This window comes from Gambusia affinis, linkage group LG01, assembly GCF_019740435.1.
Source record: "Gambusia affinis linkage group LG01, SWU_Gaff_1.0, whole genome shotgun sequence".
NCBI classification, from domain to species: Eukaryota; Metazoa; Chordata; class Actinopteri; order Cyprinodontiformes; family Poeciliidae; genus Gambusia; species Gambusia affinis.
In genome coordinates, this window is record NC_057868.1 from 42,917,317 (window position 1) to 42,936,008 (window position 18,692).

Genomic DNA, 18,692 nt, shown 5'->3' on the forward strand with positions numbered 1-18,692 from the left:
CCAACAGCATGAAAAGTTTCATCTCTCCTTTCTGTTGTGATCTCTTTCGTAACACTCCTTTTCTGTGGTCGTCAGTTCAGTTTTCTTTCCTCTCTTGTTCCTCCTGCAGTCCCTAGAAGATCTGGAGGAGGCGAAGCGTAAGAAGAAGAAAGAGAAGATGGGGCTGGGCTCGCTGTCGCGTGTCTTTGCCCGGGGAAAGCAACGCAAGTCTCTGGACCCCGGTTTGTTTGATGGTACTTCCACACCCGATTATTACATAGAAGAGGATGCAGACTGGTAAAAGCACAGCTCTCTGAGTGAACCCACCTGTGGACCACAATGCTTTTAATGTGAGAGAGGATGGATGTTGGAGTGTATAGATATAATATAATACATGCACCTGTTTAGCCCCACCAGAAGGGGAATAATTGTACGTGTGTGTGTGTGCGTGCGTGTCGGCGTGTGCACGTGTGGTTAGGCCAACGGTCAGAGGCCGAGTCAGGAGCCAGAGGCGCATCTTACTTCGCCGAAGTGTAACTCTTATTGAACACATTGCACCTGTATGTGTGTACACGTCTGTAAATAGAAACACAGCAACAATGTTGACTTGCTCTGTTGAAGCTGTTTTACTGGATCTTTTTCTTGACTTTTTGTTTTCATAAAGCTGGAAACTTGAAGGACTGCTGTATCTGTAAATAACAACGGTTGCTGTGTACTCTGTGCTTGCAAATGTCTCCATGTTCCGATTAACTTTTGTTCATTTTGACACAAATTCCCCTCACAACTCAAAGCCCCTTTATTGTTTTTGTATTGTTTTTTTTTTGTTTTTTGTCCTGCCTGGTCCTCCCCTCCCTTTTCACACAGCCATGATGAGAACAGTTTCCTGTAGGCAACATGCAGACTCCTCAGTTCCAACAACAATTCGATTATCATTTATTGCATTTCTCAGAAAACAAAAACTGAACAGGGGCTCTAACTGGTTGCAATGAAGCCGCTGAGCACGGGGTCAGCTTCCTACGCTGACCCATTTGTTCCACAGCATAATGAAGCCAAACAGGAAATGCAAAAAAAACAAACAAACAAACATGATTTCTATCTGCTAAGATAGAACGTACAGTGCCTTGTCAACGTATTCATACCCCTTGATTTTTTTTCTTTTCTCCACATTTTTTCAAAAATAACTAATTATTTAATTCCATCCAATTGATGCTATGGTTGTATATCTGTTCTATATCTTTAGCAGTTATTTACTCCTGGATTGCTCCATCCATGTTTCTATCAACTCTAACCAGCTTCCCACAAATCATGATACTGCCACCAGTGTGTTTTACCATGGGATTGGGCCAAAACGTAACATTCTGTTTCCACCTGAGCAGAGATCATGCTGTATGAGCCTAACTGAGAGCTCGCAAAATAGAATCGAGGGCAGATCGAGTTGATGTAAAATTGGCTTATTACCTCTTTGGCTTATTACTGCTTTTTCACAATGTCTTTCTTCTTGTCCGTCTTTCTTTGAGGTCAGATTTGTTAAGTGAACAGCTAAGAGTTTTCTGTTTTTGTCCCATCTGAGATGTGGATCTCTGCAGCTCCTTCTAATTTTTAAGTAGGCATCTTGGCTGCTTCTCTCATAAGCCAGAATGCATTGATAAAACTCCTTAACAAACTAATATCAAGGATATTACCAAAAAGCTGTCGCTGCATTTAATAAGTACTTCTTAAAGTTAAATAATATTGAACATCTTTTCATGTTGTTCAGTCTCTCTGGGATTTCACAATTGGTTTTGTGATTCTTTTTGCCATCAAAATCACTGATTATGTGGAGATAACGAGGAAGTTTGTAATATCTGCATTTATGTACGAAGTAAATTATGACTTTGCTTATCATCACATCGATCACGGGCTAACTAATAATTTGACATCACATGAGGCTGAGGCAACAGTGTTGTAAAAGTAAGCAATACTGCCCCTTACAGGAGAAAGTTGCCAATATTTTCCACAATTTATGGCTGAAATTCTGAAACAAACTAACAGTTATGCACTAGAATGACAAAAATACGGGGATCCACTGATTTTGCGTGAATTTCTGTGATTGCTAAAAACCAGAGGGACTGATTGATGTAAGTTAGCGTCTGGAGTCTAGAGGGCCACATGCAAAGCTATGGTGGGCCAGATTTGTCCGCCGAGCACTGAGTTTGACACATGAGATTTAGTGGGTATTAATGGCTTGTTTAACATTGCTTTGTGATAAGCTAAAATTTTAAAAGGTATTTTTTTCTAATCTGATTCAGATTTAATCTGCAGCACAGCTTTAATCTTGATGCACCTGCAGTGACCCTTGATCTTTATGGTGTTGCTAAATAGTTTCTACATCATTCAGATTTTTTTTTATTTTTTTTATTTTGTAGATCAACAATGAATGCCTCCACGGTTATGGGTTGCTCTGTGTCAGTCCATCGCATAAAATCCATTGACATTTTGTGGCAGTGATGTGACGAAAATATCCAAATGTTCGAGGGATACTTATGCAAGACACTGCACACACCTGAACATGTAACATGCATGCAAATAGCCTCAGACCCCCAAAGCATGCTGAGAGGGTTGTGTTGCATATGTTGTCAAGAAGGCACTTTAAAAAAAAAAAAAGAGAGGTCAGTTACTGATTTCATGATGTTTGTTCATGATTTTGTCAGATTCAAATGTATCCTTTTTGATTTTTAAACTTGACCCTTTAATTTTGTTTGATTACTCTGCTAGGGTTTAGCAATTTAGCCTTAGTCTGCATCTCCAAGGCAACATTTTCATGTGGAAGTCAATTTGGAAATTTCAAGATCAGCAAAGTTGTCAAGAAACCAACACTATATTTAATCATTCATAGTCTTTCTCCCATTTTCTTGATCTCGCAGTTGCTCACAGCTATCATTATGCTAATACTCCGAAAAGCTGCTGGGGTTGGATTATAATGGAGGAGCCTGTCTAAAATTAGAAGCTAGATATAAAACTGATGGTCAAGACTTTTGCAGACCGCTGGAAGCAAAGTTGTTTTTAATTAATAACTGGAACCACAATTAAAAGAAGTGCACATTAAACAAAAGACTCGAACACTGATGAGTGCCAACTCGGGAGGTTAGAAATTAGGTCTTAAGCATACTAATCAAGTAAAAGCATTGCTTTCCAGGTGACCCCCTGAGCTCACAAAACATTCTTCCGTTTAAGCTACTACTGGAAAAAAAAAAAAGCAATTAGCTCTGTGTTAAAGGTTAATAACATTTCTTCAAGCCAAAGAATGTCCAGAGACACAGGATTCTTTTCATCCTGGATCAAATTGGAGTCTGCACTGCCCCCACTGGAAATCTCTTCTCTCCCTGACATTAAATTATCACTGGATGTTCATTAGCTGTGCCAGAGAGCACTGGAGCTATTTTTTAACCAGACTTTACAAGAATAGAGGATCTTTGGAAAAGTATTTGCTGCCAGACCTTTTTTTTTTTATTTTTTTTTTTTACATGGTCACAGTTCAATGTTTCAGATCATCAAACAAATTTTAATATTAGACATGAAGACCTGAGAAAATGTAAAATGCATTTACATTTTACATGATTTTAATTCGTTAAGCTACCCAAAACAACCTGCCCTGGCGTGAAAAAATTATTCCCCTTTAAAACCGGCTACTAGTTGTTTCACTCTTGCCAGCAACAACTTCCATCAGGTATTTATGATAATTGGTAATGAGTCTTTTACATCACTGTGCAGGAATTTAGCCCACCTTTCTTTGCACCAGTATGTAAATCAGCCTCACTGGAGGGTTTTAAATAGCCTACTCTAAGTCATTACCTTTAATGCAGATTTAGTTCCAAACTTTGACTCAAAGGTCTTAATTTTTTTTAATGATTCAGAGACGGATTAAGCTAGTGTGCTAGAGTTGAGTTATGTCACCTTGTGAAGCTTCGTGACTCAAGCACACTTGAGTTTTAAGACAAAAACATATGACTGGACATTCTCACCTGCTTGATTATCTGAAACGTTTAGGCGTGACAAAATCAGAAAATATTATGTAGGAAATTCAAAGATAAATCATCACATATTCGGCTGCATTTATAGGAACAACTCAACCAATTAAAGTGCTCATTATCTGATAATATATAGGAAAACACAGGCTACTTTTATGTTTCCATTGAACCAGTTTTTACCTGCTGACGGGGGAAACTACATATCAAATACAGCATTGTATGATTTCATATTCTGAGCCACGGTGTGTTTTTATTCTGCCACAGATATTTTACTTTTTGTAAATGAGATAGCATTACAGAAATGAGATGAATATTATTGTTATTATTATTGAAGAGTTTTATTTAAAGTCAGAGATGTAGGCCTCAGTGTGGAACTGAGATATTTAGAAGTAGATAGTAGCAACTTTTTAAGGCATGGCAACAACGTTACGCTAAAAAAAGAAAACAAATTAAAAAAAATAAATAAGATTATTTTAAAATAAAATAAATGATATTGATTTCTATGTGGCTGTCCTCTCTTTTCCTGTGTTTGTGTTGTTTAAGTGTTTTTTGTGGTTGTATGTTGCTACTTCTGATTTGTCCCTTTTTTCACGTGGGGGAGCTGCAGTGTGCAGCCTTCAAATGGCCTTTTTTTCTCTGTTTCCCTCTCTGATTTCTTCATTCCCAGCTAATTTTTTTGTTCCCTACATTTCCCACAAAGCTGCATTAGTTTTCTCAAAACAAAGGGGACAAGGGAAGATAAGGCCATGTCAAATCTCATGTGTGAGCGCATGGTGTCAGTAATGGTGTGTACCATGTGTGCACTAACCTGTAACTCTGACCCCTTCCTGTCAAACTCCCATCCTACTCTCAACACAGTGGAGCGACCCAAGAAGCAACCAGTCACATTCAAACAGGTTGGAGGAAAGATGATTTCTTGTGGCTTCAACAAAGAGTTGCACTGGGTTGCAAACTGTGTTGGCAGATACCTTCTAACTTTCAAACAACGTCACACCCTGACCTGACTTAGCACTTCTTCAAGTTGAAGTGTAGATTTTTTTTTCTTTATATATATAGAAAAAGATGTAATGTGTGAAACAGAAAGTGAGTGCTGAAACATAAACAGGCTTTTGAGAGCAATGGTAAGTTTTATGATATACATTGCCCAGTTACTTTATTAGCCATATCTTGGAAGATTCTTTTTTTGTTTCTGTTTTAAAAATTTTTTTTGTGACCTGTGTGAACTTGGGCTCACCAAATATGTCAAATCTAACAAAATTGGTTTAAAAAAAAAAAAAGAAAGAAAGAAAGAGAGAACGGAAAAAACAACTTGTGGTAGTTTTGGTTTATGTCAGATTAATTTCCAATTTTGCTGCTATAATTTTTTAAAGATATTATTAAAGGCATGAGCGGACACAGTCAGGACACATTATCCAGATAAAACAAAAGTGGTGTCAACAGTGAATAAAACACATACAATGTTTTATTCACTGTTTGTTTTGGTTTGGACAACAAAATATTGTTTATGCCACTATCATTTTACAGACTCCAAAGTATAGCTAACAGTCAGTTTTTTCACTTTATATCCATGATGATATTCTCATATTCCACCATCCAACCAAAGGTTCTCAAAATCTATTACTGAAAAACCAAGTACAAACTTAAAGGTCTCATTTTGTTTTGCCAGTAGGACATGCAAAACAACAAATATTTTCTGATAATATAGGCTGTATTCTGTTGTAGGCTTTAAACTGATTTAGGGTGATAATATCTCTCATATAGTTGATTTATTTCAGAAGGTTTTATATTGCACCCTATTTCCATCGATAAAGGTTTTTATCCCCATCTGAGTCAGATGACTCTGCTGAAATATGGCTGATTATGTTCAAACCTCAGTGTCAAACCAAGTTAACAGAATGTGGTAGAGGTGCTTTCAATCAATATATTTTACCTGTATTTTTCATTTTCTTAGATTTTGTGGCGCTAAAAGCCTTTATTTGCCACAACTTGAGAGGAAAGCAGACCCTTTTCTCTGTCTGCTTTCCTCTCAGCAAACATTGTGGTGCCATGGAGTTGAAATCTGCACGACTGTGCTGAGGAGTAATTGCCTCTAAATGTTTCATGATGTCTACCATTTAAGCACAAGCTGCATCCACAATTAGATTGTTTTTAGTATAAACAAATAAAATTTAAAGTCCAGTAAATTCCAAATGATCACTCCAAGAACAGGAAACCCTACAAGACTTAGGTTTTCCTAAACTAAGATTTAGTGGGTTTTCTTTGTTAATGTGATTTTCATAGAAAAAAAAACAAACAAAAAAAAAACAACTTTCATTTTGAAAAACAGAAGTTCTTCTCAAAAAGCTGCCTTATTCAGTTTATTTTAAATCACACGGTAAAGTGTACAAAGGTCCTTCCACTCCTAAATCTTTTTTTCAGTCAACTTGGTACAAATTATTAGTTTTGTGTTTACCTATTCCTGCAGAGATACAGAAAGGAAGAAGAACCAAAATTATTATTTTTTTCTCACTGAGGGCTCTTCTGTGCAAAGCTTGGAGCAAAATCTCAAAAGTTGTGACTATGAGAGAGGACATTATTCAATTTGACATTTATCTATATATATCTATATATATCTATATATATATAGATATATATATCTATATATATCTATATATATATATCTATATATATATATATATATATATATATATATATATATATATATATATATAGATATATATATCTTTACGCTGAAATAAAATGGATGCTGAATGTGCAGAGAACAACAAGGACAAAGACTCTGCATTGTCCATTATGACTGAGCTGAAAGATGGATGCTTTTATCCTAGGCTCATTAGTTTCCCAGCAGCCTCACTATTTTAGCCTTGATGGCTGTGGCTAATGTTCATTCATAGAGTGAGGCAAACAAAACAAAATAGGTGTATTGAAATGTATGGTAATAATTCAAACATTTGCAAATGTAATACATGAGTCATGTGGCTATTTTTGCTGCTACACACTTCCTGTGTACATCAAATACAAGGAAGCAATGCATAATGAACTGTGAGGATGTCGCCACCTGCTGCTAGAGTAAGGGAAATGCTTTCATTAGCGTTTTTCTTTTGCCTCCTGAAAACATAATTTATTGATAAAATGTAAATGTTTGAGCTATCATAATGTTTTTTCAGATAAACGTTGCAAATCTGCAGGGGATAGCTTTTCATCCATCCAGGGTACCAGCAGGACATTGATGTAATATAAGATGCATGAGAATACTCTTCACATTGCCTAACTGTAGGGTTCCTGCAGGCTTATTTATATGGATGAGTCATGTTATTTTAAAAGCTCAAACAGATGCTCTAGTTAATGGACTTTTTAAGTGAGGAGCTTGTTAATAAAAAGCTGCCTCCTTGTTTCCAGTATTATAGCTGCCAAGCACATTCTTGTAGTGAAAGAAAATGATTTCCCTCCCAATGGGCTTAATTTCTTTCCCTTTTTTTTGCATTGAACCTCTTATTGTTGCGGTGCATTAATGCCTTTGCTCTTATCATTGCTCACAAAACTCACTGCCACCCCTGCCTCCACTCAAAAACTTCACCCACATCACCCATCTGAACCTCATCCCCTCACCCACCCAGACTCAGACAGCCTCTACAGCTCCACCCGCCTCAGCCTGTCAGATGGGTCAGAGGACCAGCTGGATCGCCTCCAGCAAGTGGAGCTGGCCAGGATGACGCCCATGTCTCAGTGGAGGGCTGGCACCGTTCAGGCCTGGCTGGAGGTTGTCATGGCAATGCCTATGTACATCCGCACCTGCTCGGAAAATGTCAAGAGCGGAAAGGTAACGCATTGAGTGCGGCTTTCATCTCAAGCTTCCAAGCAGGAGGAGTTGTAACAGGTCCGTTCTAACGTTTTCCAGGTCTTACTGGGACTAACGGATGACGACCTGGAGCTGGGTTTGGGCGTCAACAGTTTAATGCACCGCCGGAAACTTCGCCTGGCCATAGAGGATTACAGAGAGGCTGAGAATGGCAAAGAGTGAGGAAAAGCCTAAAAACGGCCTCATTGGAGAAACTGATCATTATAAGACCTGGCAGTGTGTGTATAGAGCGCCATCTGCTGGTCATTTGAAGTAAACACCAGCCTTACGTCTCAAAAACCAAAGCATACTTTTAAAAATAAATTTGAAATTGAAATTTGAAGTTGAAATTTTCCTTTTGCAGGGTGAGGCAGGTCAGACCCATTTGATATTTCACATAAAATTTACTTCAATCGTACTGTAGTAATTTATCTGCTATTTCATGTTACTTTTAAACTGGTTGAAATATCAGGTATCTAGATTCTAGAATACCGTCAAAGCCTTTTTTTAAGGTTCACTGAAGGATTATTTCAGTTTGACTTAAGTTTGTAGATTTATTCTTCTATAAGGCTTACATGTCGTAACATTTCCTTTTTATAAAGTTTTTGTCTTTTTTTTCTTTATGTCCTGGTTTAATTTGATTAATTTGAAATGTATCTGTCTTATGAAAGAAACAAAGTTTGCAGTTGAAGTTGGTTATAGATTTAGCTAAAAACTTAAATATCCACATCAGGTTCAGGTTTCTTTGAGTCCTAAAGGGCAATTAACATTACCGCAAGTAAAAAAGAAGGAAAAAAGACATAAAAACTAAAAGAAACTATCGAAGTCCTAAACATGAGGAACAATACTGTGTGCCAAAGCAACATCAAGAGCAGTTCATACAAGACAGGGAGGGAACCTACAGTCATCCAACACCAATTATCAACATTAATAATGCAGAATAAATAAAAATCAACAAATCAAATGCCAGTGATAGTCCTGTCTTGTGCTGCATTAAAAAGAAAAACAAAGGAGTGCTTGTACCTAATACTGAGCTGTCAAAAAAATGGCTTTAGTATTTCTGATTATCTGTCTGTTGAGCAGGTCTTCAAGTCCCAGAATTGTATTTATTTTTCTACTTAATGGATTTTTTTACCCGAGTTTTTGACCAGACGAGAAAATGTCGACAGAGATTCAATAGACTATCAATAACTTATTGATATAAAAGTTTGAGACAAAACAGTCATTGCTCCCCGTTTTACTGAGTTTTCCCAAAGCGCATGTACAAAGAAGTTAAAAACACATCAAACAGATTAAAATTTAACAGATGCAATTAAACAAGTTAACTGCAAGATCTCTGAATAACTTTTAACTTATTATCTAGAATGGTTCTGAGATATTTGAAGTATCTGTCTCTACTGTCTAGCCTTTGACTTCTATTATCTTCATGCTAGTGTTTATGTCAAACATATTCAGTTTAGTTTGCACAATTAAAATACAGATCAAGTATATTAAGAAGTAATAAAAATAACATTGCAGAAAGAGGCAAACGCCAATTAGCTTCCGCCCAAATAGTATAGAATAAAATAATACATTCATCAGTTGATCATAAATTTATGATATGGAGTCATACAAAATACATAGAAACACATCTACAAAGTATTAATAGATATTTAAATAAAATATGTAACAATGAAGAAAATGACACAGTTGATGGACTACAGTTTTATTTACAGTATGTAGCATATTTAAATAGATGAGCGAAGTGCCTCACAATTACATGTAAAATATAAGATATAGAATAAAACTATAATACAATAAATAAAATCAATAAAGGGTTTCTAAGGACTAATTAGCTTCTCTTATGTCAAAGGCCAGGATGAAAAAATTTGTTTTTAAAATGCATTGTAATGATTCTATACTGTGAGCAGCATGGACATGTAGATTTTAGGTATTCCACACTCTTGGGCTGCCACAGCAAATGTTCAATCACCTCTAGATTTCTACTGATCCCAGATCACTGAGGAGAAACTGGTTGAGTGACTGGAGGACCCTGAAAGGTGTGGATATTCAGAAGATTGTGAAGACAGAACTTGGCTAGAACACTTAAGACGTTTAAAAGTGAGCGATGGAACTTTAAAATCAGCGTGATGACAAATAGGAAGCCAATAAAGAGATTTTAAGACTGGAGCTAGTGTTCATGCTTCTTTGTGCCAACTACAGCTACTTGCAGGGATGATGGAGCTAACCCATCATATGACAATCACACTGATAGGTGAGCATGAGTAATCATCTCAAGATCCTTAAAAGAGAGATAAGGCTTTTCTTTAGCAATTAGTAGTAGTTGGAAAAGAATTGACTGCTGCTTATCAAGCTTAAGATAATTATCCAGAATAAAATAAGACCCAAATGAAAAAAAAAAAAAAAAAAAATCACATCTACTGGGTGTGATTACATTTTCTAAATCAGATTACCTCAGTCTACTTTGTCTGAGGTTTTAATTTCAGCCAGACAGGTAAGTTCATTACTGCTGCTTAGCTTAAACTGGCACACTAGTCTGGATGTTGTGCTACTGTGATCACAGTGTTTTTATCTGTTGCCCTGGGTATTGTGTTGGGATTAAAGGCGCAGCACTGGTTCTGCTTCTACACAAATTATGGAAGCTTCGGTGTTGATAATGAAATTGTCTGTCCTGTCCACCTGACTGCTAAAGAGGACTGAGACCCTAGACTGACAGAAACGTTCATACCCGTCTTGAAACAGAAAAGAGCTGTTCCTTTAATACCAACCAGAAAAACATAATACTTTGGTTAATGATATCATAGGCTGCTGATGAATCCAAACAGACACAATTCCCACCCTTTTCTGTTAAAAGAATGTCATTAAAAGGGCTGTGTCTGTGCTGTGCCACGATATAAACCTTACCTGAACCTTCTCATAAAACAGACTTAGTTACAGTGTCAGTATAGAATAAAATAATCTCTGAGAACTAATTTAAAGGTAAGCTCTGCGGTTGTCATCGTAGCAATACTCCAATAATTTATATACTACAATTTTCTTCATGAATAACCCTTTGTCTGTCTGTAGGCTGTCAAAGGCTGCAGATTTGGACCATCACTGGGTGGCCAAGGCCTGGTTAAGTGACGTGGGATTGCCTCAGTACTCCCAGGCTTTTCACACTCACTTGGTGGACGGGCGAATGCTGAACTCCCTGACCCGCCGTGACCTAGAACGTCACCTCAACATCACCAAGAAGTTCCATCAGGTCAGCCTGTTGCTGGGCATCGAACTGCTGCAGTCGCTCGACTTCAATAAAGAGGTGAGCAAGAAAAAAAGCTTTGGGGATGAATCTGCTTGAATGTGCTCGGGCAGAAAACAAGTGATGGAAGCTATCAACTGGGTAAAATGTGTTTCATGAAATAATGTCCCAGGTGCTGCAGGCTCGTCGGACACAGTGTGAGCACCAGAATGAGGATCTGCTTGTATGGACGTCTCATCGCGTCATGAAATGGATCAAAGATATTGACCTCAAGGTGAGGCAGCACAAAAAAGACAGTATTCTCAAGACTAAATGGTCAGAAAGAGTCAAGCAAACACACTAGGGAAATCACTTAAAGTAACTAATTTGGACCAAACCAATGGTCAAATGGTAAAGAGGTACAAAGCAAAGTGCATAAAACACATTACTTATCAAAATGAAATGAATGAAAACAACATATTTTGAATCCAAGTACAATTTAGTAAAAAGAGTCTTAGAAAAATATCTCCTAGATAGTTTAATAAAGAGTTGATAGCACTTTAATCATTTGATTGTGTCCAGGTATATCTGGCTCCCATTTTTCTCAAGATAGACTTCAATGAGAGAAGGCACACAGCAATAAGAAGTGGATCAAGGGTTGAACCCTGAGAAACTCCCCCATGAAAAAGGGTCTGAGATAAACAAATACTTTCTGCAATCAACACCGAAACGTCTGTCACTGGTGTAGGAACAAACCAGTTCTGCACCTTTAAATCTAACACAATCTCTCTGGCTATAGACAAGAACACTGTGGTCAGCAGCAGAAAATGCAGCTGTTGAATCTAAAAGTATATTACCAAAAAGCTGTTGTTTTTTGTTTGGTACATTTCCTGTAAGTGTTCTCTTTCTTTAACTGTCTTTGATATGAGATAATGAGACCATAAAACTGATTGAAGGAAGGAAGCAGTGATGGTAAACACTCGGGTAGATCTTCCTTATTGAAGTGAAATTTGTTTCGTCATAGAGTTAGATAAACTTGGGTGGTTTTTTTCACAGTGAGATAAGAAACAGACTGAAAACTGCCTTTGTTACCCTACCTTAAATAGCCACGGCACCTGTCAGATCACATCCTCCTTGTTGATGCTGCTGGACAAGCATTTCCTGTAACACTGACTACAGTCACAGATAAGGATGTTTGAACTGGCACTGTATGAAGACCTGGAAGTTTATATTTAACCTGAATAATGCTGACTTCATTTTACATTGAGTTAAATCAACAGAAGGACTTTTTTCCTTACGTCGATAAACACAGGAATAAAACAAATAATTAAGAGTCTGTTGTGTTTTGTTTTTTAATCTTTGTTACCAGGAATACGCTGACAGCCTCCTCAGTAGTGGAGTTCATGGAGCTGTTATGATGCTTGACCCGTCTTTCAACACTGACTCACTGGCTACAGCACTGGGAATTCCCAGCAACAAACACATGGTCCGGCGACATCTTGATGAGGAGATGATGGCACTGATCGGCTCAGCCAGGTGGGCGCAAATGTTCATGTACAGCATGTGCAGGCTGCAGAAAAATAAAAAAATGTTAGAGTTACAGAGAACCTGATGCATCCTGTCTTGACTGGTGATCTAATAATATCAAGAATATATTAAATCAGTCAAAAAGGAATATTTGTTTAACCAGATATTACCCATGGGCTGTTTTGTTCCTTTTAGCTGCTATATAAGAAACATTAATATGACATCCAATACAATTTTTCAATTCATTGTGAATGCTTCACAAAGGTGAATTATGCCCTTTCCAAATGCTACTTGCATTAACCTTCTTTCTTTTTCTGCTTCCCTGTAGAGCAAATACACAGCAAACTTATGATCTTTCAGGTGCGGTAACTCCACCTACGCTGCTTCGGCAGAACTCTCTGACCAGACCTCCCAGCTCTCACACCCGACACACTGATGACGAGGGTTCTTTAAGAAGAAGGGCTGTGAAGGTACATATACCTCAGAAACAAAAGAGTTTCTCTCAATTTCAACCTTTGCTGCACAACTTACACCTTAAGTTAACTGCAGATATTTTTTTCGTTCATCACTGTAGCAATTAATAGAATGCAAATTTACCAGAATATATGTCTCTGTATGTATTTGCAGTGATGAGGTTTTAATGTTTCAGCCTCCAATAGGGCTCAGTCCCAAAAAGCGGGGTGGGCGGGACTTGAGTTGCCATAGCAGTTTTGGCTCCTTACCACGGGAAGTTCGAGATCACACTCCCTCCAGATCCGAAGGTAGCCCAATCCGAGGATACTCCAGCATCGAGATCACAAACGTGTGATGGCAATAGAGCTGAAAATGCAGTGAATACTCTGCTACATATACAGGACAGATTGCACTTTGAATAAAAGAGTATGTTTTTTTTTCTTCATTTAAGTCAATTGTGCACAAGCAAAACAGCTATTTGCTGGTTTGGACTGTCGCTTCTTTTTGCTCCAATGTCAAAGAACTGACAGACTTATTTTTCTATTATGTGTATTAATGTTTCTTGGTGGTTTGTTTATGTTGACTAACACTGACAGTCAAACTGATTATTCTACCCAAAGAATTGACTCTTTGTATTATACAGACTACTTAACAATTAATAAAAGAAAAAAGATTACGGTGTTAAATGCTCTTGTTTCGTTCTGTTCTCTCCGTTGTGACACCTTCTTAATGTGGTGGACAGTTGAGAAAAATCTAAATAAAATTTGTAAGTTTTTATGTGTAAAATTTTTTATGTACAATAACACCATTGTGTCTGAAGAAATGTAGCACCTCCTTTGGAGATCTATCCCATGCAGTAAATATTTCAATGCCAACAACAGATGTGTGCTGTAATAAAATGAAATGAAAGTTTTGAAAATGAAAGGATAAAGAATGTTTGTGATAAAATAAAGATCATAATTCAAATACATCTGGACCAGTGAAAGTAATTTTTCAAATAATACAAAAAAAAGCAGATGTTTCTCAAACACACAATGAGATGAAACTACATTTCCCTTGCAGTGTTATTGATGAAGTAATATGATCCTTCAGATGAAGGGAGATTAAACAGGATGGGACCATCATCTGTTATTGTTTGACAACCAAGAAGCAGGAGGAGTTAAAGAAATCAAAAGTTTTGTTTTAGCTAGAGCTTTTGAATCTGTTGTCAGTGAATAATTAAAAGAGTACTTGACCTCAAACACTGTTTATCTAGTTTTTGATCTGGTATTACATCTTTGAAGATCTTTCACATTGTAGGTCACAACTTAATGATAAAGAGAGTATCTTATAGATGAGTTCCTGAGCACTCTACAGCTATTTAACAGATCCCAGTATATAAAATCAGATGGTATTATGTCCACAAGCGTTAACATCTTGGAGGGTGTTACTCAATTGCCAATTCTTGGATCACTGGTTTTTATAATCCACATTAATAATGCTACTCAAATTTTCTCCAACACTATTTTTTTTTTTATCTGAATGTTGATGATACATTTGTTTTTCTGGTAGCACACAAGAAGTGGTACTCCCCAAACTCAATAAAGCCTTCAGTACTGTACAACAGTGGTCCCCAACCACCGGGCCGCGGACCGGTACCGGTCCGTGGACCAATTGGTACCGGGCCGCGCAAGAAATAATTAAATATGTCCGTTCTATGTATTGAGTATGGAGGAGCTTTTATTTTGAAAATCCCCCGTCCGCAGGAATTTACGAAGGCTTGGCCCGGTCCGCTGTACTAAAAAGGTTGGGGACCACTGCTGTACAACATTCACCTGGTAACTTATAATTTGCTTTGAATCCAGTCACATTCAATTTTTAAACTCAAGCTCAAAGCTGATAAGCAAGACCTATAACAATCTTGCTTGATTGGGGTTTTCTCTTAGGCTAAATATCTTTGTATTCTAATTGACAAAAGGCTCATATTTAGACCAAACAATGGCCTTTATTTCACAATAAATGTTGTTTCTGCAATCTTTCACCCATTTTCCTTTATGGGGAAGTTGTATGTATGCCTACATATTTCCTTTAAGAGACTGTATATGCTTGACTCAGTGTATCATGGTACACTGAGTTTTAAAACAAGTCTCAAAGTGCCACTGTTTTTATATTAGAGAGTATATTACTCTCCTCTGTCCACCAAAAGACTAAACCAATACTACATCCTAATTCATAAAGCAATTATTAGAATTCTGTATAATTACCTGCTAAGTTATATCAACCAAAACACTCCTTATGCTCACAGAACATTTACCCTTTCAAAGTCCCATTGATCTGGATTGAATTGGGGAAGTAGTCTTGTCAACATGCAGCTCTATCTGCCTGGAATTAGTTGCAGAATGTCTTAAATTTCCAAGCGTTGGTCTCTCTGAACACTTTTAAGTTTCTAAAGAATCTAGAAAGTAATACATTCTGATGTAGATGCTTCTAAAACCTGATTGTACTCTTTGTTGTGTCCTTTCATGTTTAAGTTTTTGTGTGTGAAACTGTCCCTGTGCTGCTGTTTGGCCATGCGTCTCTTGTAATATAGATTCTTAATCTCAATGAGATTAATTTTTTTCTGGTGAAATAAAGGTGAAATGAAAAATCAGTGTAATATCTTACTCTCTGATGTCTGTCCACTAGCCTGCATCCAGTGTTTCCATTGTAACCAACTGTTGTACTGGTCAATGGGTAGTGACGGTCTTTGTTATTTCCACTATTTCTTCAGGTTTTAGCACAGATATGCTGTGAATATCAAATAACTAACGCACATTTCCTAGATCAAAGGAGGCCGCTGCAAATTGCATGTACAAATCAGGAAATGACCTGCCAGACAAAAGCAATTATTAAACATAAAATAAGAAGTAAAACAATGCCATAAAGGTCATGCATGGTTCAGTGCTCATACTCAAATGTAAGATGAAACCTCCAAACTTTTCCATTTATACCTCCATTATTACTCATCTGTTCTGTGGGATGAGTCATGGTTTATAACTTGTTGTAGTTTAATATGGTTCAACTTCTTCCTGTTACTCACAGTTACTCCACCTTTATCCCAGACAAGGTGGGTGGATGGCTATCCTCTTGGAAGTTAAGGAGGAAACTCCAAAGGTGAAGCAGTCAGTGAAGAAACATAATTCCAGATCAAACATTACATATCATATCAATATCAATAAATACCATATACCATACCATATCAATAAATTCATGGCATTTGATGTAAATTACTTTATGACCTCATAAAGGATAGAAACCTAGTAAAGATAACAGTTATTTTTGTTTTACCACCTTCTTGTGGATGTGATATAATGATCCACCTGAACATGTTTAATTTTAAGGTAACTAAATGGGAAGCTTCTCCCATTTAAATCAAGCTCGAATCCAAGTGTAATGTTTTCCTTCCCTGCCAGCAAATGTGATTATGAACTGGCGGTGATGTAGCATCAACCCAGACAAGCAGATTTAATCAGGACTCATTCACAGTGGCTCCACACGTATTGCACCTTCCTCTATGTGCGTACACAGTGTAACAGAGTGAACCACAGTGATGCCTGAGAGGAAGAAAGCTTCCCCAGAGGCCATAGTAACAAGGCAGCCTCATTGAAAAGGAACAATGCAACAAAGTGCTGGAAGTATTTTTGCCATTATGCTGCAATAGACCTGGACTGTTCCCCATTCTGACAGGGAACAGTCCAGGTTCCCTGCCAGCTGTTGGCATTGGAAAGGTAAAGTATAAAGCAAAGCAGAGCATATTTTGAAGAAGTCAGCTTGAAAATACAGACGCACATCAAAAACAAATCATGAAGATAAATCATGTCATGTGACCGCCTGTGCCCAAAGCGCAGTTGAAGCATGACTGTAGGCATGTGGTAAATTTACAAAGAGGAAGTAAAAGTCAAGCAATGATAAAACTAGTCTTACTGGACGCAGACGTACTAAATTATTCTGTGCTGTTGACGTAAGACCTTGTAAAAATTCATGAAGGAAAAGGTTAATTACACTTTCCTAGAAATTTCATCATGAACTTTCAAGTGCTTGCAAAACTCTGCTGACATTTGAAGATATTGTTGTTGCTCTAAGCCTAGTTAACATTTTATTGTTGCTACCTGAGACACATTTTAGTACCTTTGATGACCTAGTCTGATAGATAACAGAGGCATTATTTGTGATAGGATTGTTGCATTATTCTGTTCAGAGAACTTCACAGTAATGTGACAAAGTATGAGCAATTTCACCTCTGCTGTGTAACACATCTGCTAGACATTGGCTTGAAGATACATACTCTCATTTCCAAGATGAGATGTAAAATCATTCAGCCAACAATTAATAGAAAACTGCCTCACCCAGCTATTGTTTTTCTGATTATGGTTTTCCCAATAGTCTCTTTGAACTTTAGCATTCATGGTCACTAAAACCTGTTAGATGTGGTAAAAAACAAAAAAACAAAAAAAAAACTGGACAAATATATCATTAGTAGGCAGAGTTTTTCAGCATGAGACCTGAAAAGATTTTGACCTACCAAAAAATTGCATGCAAACAGCTCTTTGGGATTGAAATACTGCACAGACTAACTTTGCAATGATAAAAGTGGCTTGATTCATTAAGGAGATTTTACTTCAGAGACATTTTTTTTTTTTTTTAGAAAAAATACTTTTTTCCTCTTTTCCAAACCTGAATTCTAAAATTGCATCAAATATATTCCACATTTCCTTTGTCTGTATGTGGTTTACAGTCTCATCACACTATGCTGCGTGGTGCTCTGACAAAAGTCTCTTCAAATTGCACTTAAATCAAATTACTTAGACAAGTACTGATTACTAGCCATCATTTTAACCTAATAACACTTGTAGGCCTGACCTTTCAGGCTATTCTTAGGCATTTGGAAATAGTATGTCTTTTTTTATTATTATTGGTTGTGTCATCATTAACTATCATAAACACTGAATGTTAATTTTATTTTCCTGACACTATTCACAGTGGCTCTAAAGGGAAATTAGAACCTGCACCAGATTTAGGAGGAAGTATGTCTGTGGGGAAGAGCTAGTGTGGGTGACCAATCCAAACAAATATCTTTTACAAATGATACTTGTTTAAAATGATACAAATGATATCAAAGTTAGGTCCACATCAACTCTAAAGTTTTTAGGCTATGTCTAAATGAAAATATGTTCTCTGAAACAATCTTTGTCCTTTTTTTTTAAAAAAAAATAAATTTCTTACAACCAATGCATCATTTCTATGAATATTAGCAGCTTAATGGCTTGTGCAAATATCTTCAGGTACAGGAATACATAAAAAAACAGAGTATCACATGTGGAGAAGTAGCCTCTAGTTTTCTTGGGGTTGAATGTTAGTTTATGGCTATGGTGAAGCTATGATGGCATTGTTTTCAAGCAGTCAGTGTTGCCAATACTAGGTCTATAGTGTTACTTCTAGATGGAAAGTGGGAACTAAATGTGTTGCACAGTTCTACTACGGCAATTTTCTTACTACCCATATGAGAACCAGCTAGACCACCCAAATGTGTTCTAAACCCACTGTGAGCCCAGGCCAGCTCATTACTCATCACCTGACCTGAACTAAATCCTAGCACATGATGGTTGTTTCACGAGACTTATAGAAATATAAAAAATAACACTGATATTGTAAG

At 37.1% G+C, this 18,692-nt stretch overlaps 2 protein-coding genes across 4 annotated transcripts in view; both read left to right on the plus strand.

Moving 5' to 3' along the window:
- LOC122836154 (kazrin-like) overlaps nt 1-6,558 on the plus strand; it is a 157,303-nt gene extending 150,745 nt beyond the window's left edge. For all 3 annotated transcript variants that reach the window (XM_044125882.1, XM_044125899.1, XM_044125890.1), the window contains one exon: nt 110-6,558. In XM_044125882.1, the coding sequence (XP_043981817.1) occupies nt 110-280 (171 nt within the window). In that variant the 3' untranslated portion in view covers nt 281-6,558. The remainder of the gene's footprint in view (nt 1-109) is intronic.
- A 175-nt stretch (nt 6,559-6,733) lies between these two features.
- On the plus strand, nt 6,734-14,652 carry LOC122836210 (kazrin-A-like). The gene is made up of 7 exons (XM_044126000.1): nt 6,734-7,806; nt 7,885-8,003; nt 10,891-11,122; nt 11,235-11,336; nt 12,411-12,577; nt 12,897-13,038; nt 13,218-14,652. The coding sequence occupies exons 1-7, from the start codon at nt 7,498-7,500 to the stop codon at nt 13,374-13,376; spliced, it is 1,230 nt and encodes a 409-aa protein (XP_043981935.1). The 5' UTR covers nt 6,734-7,497; the 3' UTR covers nt 13,377-14,652.
- The last annotated feature ends 4,040 nt before the right edge of the window (nt 14,653-18,692 follow it).